The following is an 8258-nucleotide window of genomic DNA, read 5'->3' as shown; positions in this document are numbered from 1 at the left end:
TTAAAAATTCCACAATTTTGTAAAAACTCCACAATCTTTTCATAGGCATACCAATACTCCTTGCTTTTGTCATAAATGAGCGATATAAGTCAAAATTGCACAATGCAACAGAAACAATTTGAGTAAAGAATATAGAGTACATAACAAATTAGAAAAGAACTAAGATTTCTTTAATTACAAACAAAGTGATGCAATTATGGCTCTATCCAGCCGTGTGCTTCCGTCGTGAAAACATAGATGGTCATCAAGACAAATTCTAGTTGAGCATTGGCAAGATGGACTCTGAGTGGGCAAAAAGATGGATGATCATGGTTCTAAGGGGGTCTCCTTTTCATAGCCCATGAAGGTGATCAGGTCAGCCTGATTATTTACCATATTAGTAAGCCTTCCCTAGTTGGCCTGGTCCCCCCAAGCAAGAACCACTTCTACTTTTGGGACCCAAAATAGAAATCCTTGATTACTCCCACATTCCAACACTCAATACAATGTGCTCAAGTTGTTACCAACTTAAATACTCTATGTAACCTAAAGGCTAGACCCACAAAGGTCACCTTTTTACCATCCGGTCAAATAGACATAATTGGACATAGAAGTCAAAATTCAACCAATGTCCACCTTCACACATGGCTTCTTCTCATAATGGGCCTTACTACTTTGAGCACCATGGATCATTGGCAGCATTGCACGAGGGTGGTGCAACAATGAACAATTGCACTAACTGCCTGGTTACTTGAGAGTCCCCCTCAACCCAGCTGGTACCTAGCCTAAACCACTATCCTTATCCACTAACCAACAACTCGCACAAGTTGTCCTTAACCACTATCCTTACACCATTTCCATTGACCAACCACTTAAAAATGTGTCCTGGCCACCATGTGATTAATGTTAATAATGCATAGACATGTGTCAACAATGTACACCATATTATAATTCCTGTCATATCTCTTATCCTGTACCATCAAATGATAGGTATGGCTGCTCTACATCCAACAATGAAGTATGACAGAATCATGCACTATAATGACCCAATGATGCACAATAATTACCATCCCTCAATCGGTTTTTTGTTCTCTTTAGCTCAATCAAATTGCTCTCCCTCAATCAGACCTGACTTAAGGAGTCATAGCACTGCATCAAACACAAATAATGATGATATAGAATGTTACTGACAAGATTTAGATGGGGATTGCTCCATTACAGCAGAGATATCCTGAAACTAAATCTAGAATTGGAACATATCCTTCATTCTTCATTTGTGAGCTCAAATTTTCTAACCTTGTTGACATGCCCTTTGTTGCCCTGGGTGCCGACAACAAAGGCATGCAGCTTTCAGTTCACCTCAACTCTTGCACTACCAGACATTTTTGCAGCTCCTGCAAATTTTCTGCCCACTTCTATCCTATTTGCATCACTCCACCTTCCAGTAGTTGCATAAACATCTGCCAATAACAAGTATGCAGCACCATCTTCTTCATTCACTTCAACAAGATGTTGAAAGCACCTGTGTCCCAGCTCCAAATCCCCATACATTTTACAGGCGCTTAGTAAAGCCATTAAGATTACACCAGTTGGAGGACATTCCATGGCTGCAATGAGCCTCTCTGCCTCATAAATATGCCCTGATCTAGCAAGAAGGTCAACCATACAAGCATAGTGATCTTGTGTTGGTTCAATTCCATGTTTTTCTCTCATTGACCTGAAAATTTCTTGGCCCTCCAGAACCAGGCTGGCATGGCTGCATGCTGCAAGAAGACATGTATATGTGATAGAATCAGGTTTCACTCCTTGCTCCTGCATCTCTGCAAAACATTGCACAGCCATATTACCTTCATGGTTCTCACCATATGTCTTTATCATTGCAGTCCAGGATACAACATCACGTATTGCTAACTTGTCAAACACTTCTCGCCCTTCTGTGACAGAGCCACACCTCCCATACATGTCTATCAACATGTTACCTACACCTAGATCTCTTTCCAAGCCTGATTTCCTTATCTCTGCATGTATTTCTCTGCCTGACTCTAAAGCTCCAATTGTGCCACAAGCTTTCAAGCAGAGAACATATGTGACTGTATCTCCCCTGAGACCTTCCAGCTGCATATCTTGAAAACAATTCAATACTTCTTCCCCCATGCCATTTTCAGCATATCCTGCAATCAGTGTAGTCCATGAGACTGTATTTCGAACTGACAGCCTCTCAAGCACACAGTGTGCTGCTTTAAGTAAACCACATTTGCAGTACATGTCTATTAATGAGCTTCCCACATAAAGCTCTCTATCAACTCCTCTGCTGGTTATTTCAGCATGTATTTCTTGGCCTGTTTTTATATCTCCTGAGGCACCACAACCTTTTAAACAGAGAACAAATGTCATTTCATTTGCAGATACACCTTCTAGTTGCATTTGCTTGAAGAGGCCCAGAACTTCTTGACTACTTGCATATTCAGTGTATCCTGCAATCAATGCAGTCCATGACACAGTATTTCGAACTGGCATACTCTCAAACACTTTTTGAGACTCTGCAACCATGCCACACTTGCTGTACATATCTACCAGTGTACTGCCTACAAAAAGTTCACTTTCTAACCCCCTTCTAACTATCCCAGCATGTATTTCTCGACCCCTTTCTGAGGCTCCTATGGTACCACAAGCTTTCAAGCTGCAAATAAACCTGCTTGCATGCACAGGTGCATCATCCAACTGGAGAAGCTGAGAACATTGTGACGTTTCCTCATCAGACCCAGATCCTGCAAACAATGCAGACCATGAGTTTGAATTATGACCTGGTAACTTGTCAAGTACTTGGGATGCTTCTTCTAAGGAGCCACACCCACCATACATATCCACAAGCGTGCTAGCTACGTGCAAGTCTGGTTCTAATCCCCTTTTGGTTACTTCTGCATGTAATTCTTGGCCTATTACTAACACTCCTAAAGTGATACAAGCTCTCAAGCTGCAAGCAAAGGTGACAGAATCAGGAGAAGTCCCCTCTAATTGCAACTGCTGATAACAATTCAGCACTACCTCCTCAAGCCCCTGCTCTATATAATGCACAATCAGTGCATTCCATACAGCTGTATCTTGAAGTGGCAAAGTGCCAAATGCCTTGGTTGCCTCTGCTAGCAAGCCACATTTCATATACATAATAACTAGTCCTTTGTGTAAGTGAGACTCTTTTTCCATTGCCCTTTTCACTATTTCAGAGTGTGTGAATTCACCTAATTCAGAAGCTCCCATTGTACTGCAAGCTTTCAAGACGAAAACATACATAAGTGCATCCACAATGACATCTTCCAGTTGCATTTCTTTGAAAACCATGAGCACCTCATCATCAAGACCGTGTTCAGCATATCCTGCAATCAATGCAGTCCATGAGACTGCATTTCGAACAGGAAGCCTTTGTAATTCTTGATGTGCTTCCATAAGTGAGCCACACTTGCTATACATATCTATCAACGTGCTGCCCACAGAAAGATCTTTTTCTAGTCCCCTTTTAATTATTTCAATGTGCAAGTACTGACCAGTATCTAATGCTCCTGTACTGCCACAAGCTTGAAGGCAAAGCACAAATGTGACAAAAGTTGGAGAAATGCCATCCAACAACATTTGTTGAAAAAGAGTTGCAGCTTCTTCTCCAAATCCGTGTTCAGTGTACCCTCCAATGAGTGTATTCCAGGTCACAGCATTTCGAACTAGAAGGTGATTAAACACTTCACGCCCTTCTACAAGAGAGTTACATCTGCTGTACATGTCTATGAGTGTGTTGCCTACAAAAAGGTCTCTTTCTAGAGGTGATTTACTGGTCTCCGCATGTATTTGACGACCTGTTTCCAGTGCCCCTATGGTGCCACAGGCTTTCAAGGTACATAAATATGTAGCAGCATCCATAGGTACACCTTCCATTTTCATTTGTTTGAAGTAGTTTAACACTTGCTCGTTCAGGCCATGTTCAGCATATCCTGCAATCAGAGCAGTCCAAGTAACTGCATCACGAACTGCAAGGCTATCGAAGACTAATCGTGCATCTCCAAGCAACCGGCATTTCCCATACATATCCACCAGGGTGCTACTGATGTACAGCTCCTTTTCCAAGCCCCTTTTGACTGTCTCGGCATGTATAACTTGACCTTTTCCTGCATCCTGTAGCTTGGCACAAGCTTCAAGGAGGGAAACGTAGGTGAATTTGGAGGGTTGCACGGAGCGCTCATCCTGCATTTTCTGATAGAGGTAAAAAGCATGTTGTGGCTGCCCAGAGTCACTAAAGCCAGCTATGAGAGAAGTCCACGAGTGTTCTGTGCGGTGGGGCAGCGAATGAAAGATGCGCTGGGCCTCCGATAAGGTTCCGCACTCAACAAGCGCGGGCACGAGGTGGTTGCCCAGGATGGGATGTGAATCCAGGCGGCGCTGGCAGATGTAAACATACAAGCGTTTCACGAGGAGCGCATCCTTGTCGTGCCTGCACTGCCGCAGGGCACCAATGAGATCTAAATTCCCCCATTCTACTGCAGATACAGACAGCTCGGCCTGCATGCGAGCATGACTTCAAGCCGGTGATAAAGCAGGAGGACATGCTAGGCTGACGACTTGTCGCAGCAGACTGTGATAGGGATTGTCCTAAAAACCATTGTTTGGAGAAATAAAGCTGCTTCTTTAATACCATGGTTGGGCATGTCGACCCGAGATTGCATCTTTCGCTGCTTCTTCTTCTTCTTCTTCTTCTTCTTTCTGAGAAGATCTTCTTCTTCTACGATTATTGAGCTGCCATGAACGAGCCAGTCGTCGATCACAACGATGAGTAAATCATAGTGCTCGAATTTGAAGGTTTGAATATCCTTCATAAAGGGGGTGGGGGTGGGGGTGGGGGTGCGGGTGCGGTCAGGTTATCGTTCACAAGAAGGTAGATATGTTAGCCTTCGAAATAAGGATACACTTATGATAAGAATCTATACTCTCTCTTATTTTGAGATTTCCCTAGCAAAAATCAAACTTCACATATAAACTGCCAAGCCTACATGGCAGTCATAGCATGATCATGACACTTTAAAAATGAGAATTTATTTTGAACAAATAAAATTATGATTAAATAACTTTGAATATGCATGCATTCTCGAGAATATATATATATATATATATATATATATATATATATATATGTATGTATGTATGTATGTATGTATGTATGTATGTATGTACACACACACACACACACAATGTTGGAATGCACGTTGTCAAAGAGTTTTCTGTTCATGGCATAAAACATGGAGTTCTTATGTTTGCAGAAGAATTTCATTAGGATTCACATGAGAAACTTTCATACATAATTCAGTCATTATTCCTTTACATTTGTCTTAGATGTCATTTAATCTCATAAGTTCTTTGTAACTTGACATGCAATTTTCAATTTGTATGATATAAATTGACAAAAATTAAGTCTATGAGGACCTTCAACTTGATCAACAGGTGGTAATTGACAATTTACAGGTTATGTCACATTGGGTCATGAGGTGTATTTCCTTGGAAGTCAAGAAGAGTGCCCAAAGTCCATTTGGTTTGTATGGGACATGAAGTAATGGTTGTAAGAGACTTGTGTGACTAGTAAGTGACCTATATGGTCCACTTTTTGTGTGGAAGAAGGAGAGGAATGCAGCCTATGTTTTTCGGCGCAATTTTCGGGCATGCACACCTGTGGAAGATGGAGGGAGAGTTGAAGACTATGGTGAATGCTCCAAAGCATGCAAACACAGAGCAAACTGAAGATAAAGAGGAGATACAAACAAAGAAGGTGAGAGTCCTTTTTGCCCCATCCATTTGGTCACGAAAATGAGTGGTATGACAGTCCATGAAAGGAAAAAACAGAGTAAAAGTATTCAGCCTACTCTTGTGAGAGTCTTCTTCCATTCTCTTACCATATTCGTGTACCGTTGAAGCCCTTCTTGTGCCCAAGTACTTGAGTGACTTTGGGGCAAGTCAAGAGGTGATTTTTGCCAATGTATAGGCTGAATAGGCTCTCCCAAAAACTGTCATAAACAGGGCAGCCCACTGTTCTTGTCTTCTTGAAGGGAAATCAAGTGATCTATGTGGTTGCAAGTGTTGGTATTGACCTCTAAACATCAGGGCTTCATTTGAGAGTGAATAGAGAGGCATATTCTTGAGTTTATGTACGTTTTGGGGGCTTGTTAATGGGCTGGAAATTACTGTCATAAAACAGGGTTGAAGTGTACTTAGAGCTTTATCAGTGCATTTCAAGAGCTTTTGGTCTATGTCTTGGAAGTAGTGGAATCTACCACTCAAATACTTGTATCTTGGAGTTGTTGTTCATTGGCATTCATAAAATTGTAACCGTTTGTGCTTGCATTTGAAATATGTATTTGGATTAAATTTGAGATAAAATCTCTACGTGTAATGGTCTATTAACCTCATAAGCATTTGATGTAATCGAGTCAAAGTCTTTGATGCCATTCATATATGCTAAGTATATGAAAAAGCTTGAGGTCTTCTTCTCCAATTGAATCATCTCTAAAACCCAAGACTTATCAAACCCCATTCTTCTCTCTCTCTCTCCTTACCTTGAATCTCTCACTCCTCTTCTGCTCTAAACCCCGGTGGTAGACCTTGAACCCCCAACATGATGACAACATGCATATGTGCTTTGTTTGATGTATCCATCTCCTCTCTTTTCTTCCTTTCTCCACAAAGAAGTGATGAGGACAAGATCTACTTTGAGATCAACAACCATGGACCAAGGAAGGTGGCTTCTTGTTCAACAGGTTGTTCATAATAGAGTATATGACACTGATTGGAGAAGGAGAAGGGAGACCGGGAAACATAACCTTGCGATTCAAGCTATATGGACATGCTCAATTTTGATGGGATTGGACACACTCGACTTTCCTTCCTCTCTCTCTCTCTCTCTCTCTCTCTCTCTCTCTCTCTCTCTGCAGATTTCTTTACAAGTCCAACACTCAACTGATACATCCTGAGCAGGCTAAGTACCATGGGTCTAAGGTTGCCATGTCTACAACAAAGTGGAGGAAGGCTACCATGTTAGCAACAAAGTCACAAGATCCCATTTTCCTCCCTCCCTTTCTCTCTATCTCTGTCTTTGCAGATTTCTTTACAAGTCCAACACTCCTGATACATCCTGAATAAGCTAAGTACCATGGGTCTAAGGCTGCCATGTCTACAACAAAGTGGAGGAAGGCTACCATGTTAGCAACTAAGTCACAAGATCTCATTTTTAGATAGGTGGCATTAAAAGCATGCCCAAGGTTTTGTATCAAAATATTTCTCTTCTCTTTGATTCCATATGGACAAATGGAATGCATGTTGGTAGATTGACATATAATCTTCTCTAGGATTGCATAGTCTTGGTGGCATCCAATATGTGTGGGTGGCAATAGAAGGGGACGATGGTCACAGTTGTTGATGACGACTGGACAAGAGCATCCAGAAGCCCATCATCCTTTTACTTTTGGGCTTCCTTTTCTTTTTTGGTTTTTTTTTTGTAATCTCAATCATCTTGTTACATTTATTCCATGAATTTCTTTTTCATCCTATTATTTCAACCTTAAAATATAGTTGACTGAAGGGGAGGTACAAGCTCTACCCCGAGACCTACGTACCACTTATTGCTCAAGTGTTTCGAACCGAGCGGCCATGGCTACCTCTCACATAGCCGACGCGCAATGCCTACCTTACGGGTGTAGTGAGCTTACCTTGATGCTCAATCGAGTACCCTCCTCTTTCTTGCACACCGGTAGCTCCACGATCCTTGAGTGAAGCTCAAGCAACCTCAATCCCTCTCCCATGAGCTTCACCCTCCATAGCCACGCGCAAGACAAGAGAAGAGAAGAGAGGAGGGGAAGATGAAGAGAGAAGATGGAGAGCTTCTTCTCCAAGATCCCTCACTCTCACACAATCACTCCCTCACACTCTCTCAATCCCTCTCTCAAGCACAAGCAAGAAGGCAAGAAACAAGAGAAGAAGAAGAAGAAGCTTTGGCCACACACAAGAATGATCTTCTCATTCACTTTTTGAACTTTATATACATGTCCTACTTTTCATGGGCGGTCGTCACCTTTTTTACATGGCTGGCCATTAGCCTAGGCCCATTTCTCATTTCCCACCATTCTAATCTATCCTATTCCCAACTAATGCATACAATTTGCATAGGAGTGAGCCTGGCGCTCTTTTACAAGGATTCGGGAGCGCTTTCACACTTAATGGTGCGCTTTTTACTCTTTTACTTTCCTTGGGCG

General features: G+C 42.0%; 1 protein-coding gene across 1 annotated transcript; it reads right to left on the bottom strand.

The window, feature by feature from the left end:
- Positions 1-1329: 1329 nt before the first annotated feature.
- On the bottom strand, positions 1330-4530 carry LOC148022105 (pentatricopeptide repeat-containing protein At5g27110-like). Its single transcript, XM_087696793.1, has one exon. It carries the CDS (start codon positions 4528-4530, stop codon positions 1330-1332), a length of 3201 nt encoding a protein of 1066 aa, XP_087552919.1.
- Positions 4531-8258: the final 3728 nt, after the last annotated feature.

The sequence above is a fragment of the Lygodium microphyllum genome, chromosome 17 (assembly GCF_053477565.2).
Source record: "Lygodium microphyllum isolate KBCC chromosome 17, Lygodium_microphyllum_v1.1.10, whole genome shotgun sequence".
NCBI lineage: Eukaryota > Viridiplantae > Streptophyta > Polypodiopsida > Schizaeales > Lygodiaceae > Lygodium > Lygodium microphyllum.
This window is presented reverse-complemented; position numbering and strand designations above follow the sequence as displayed.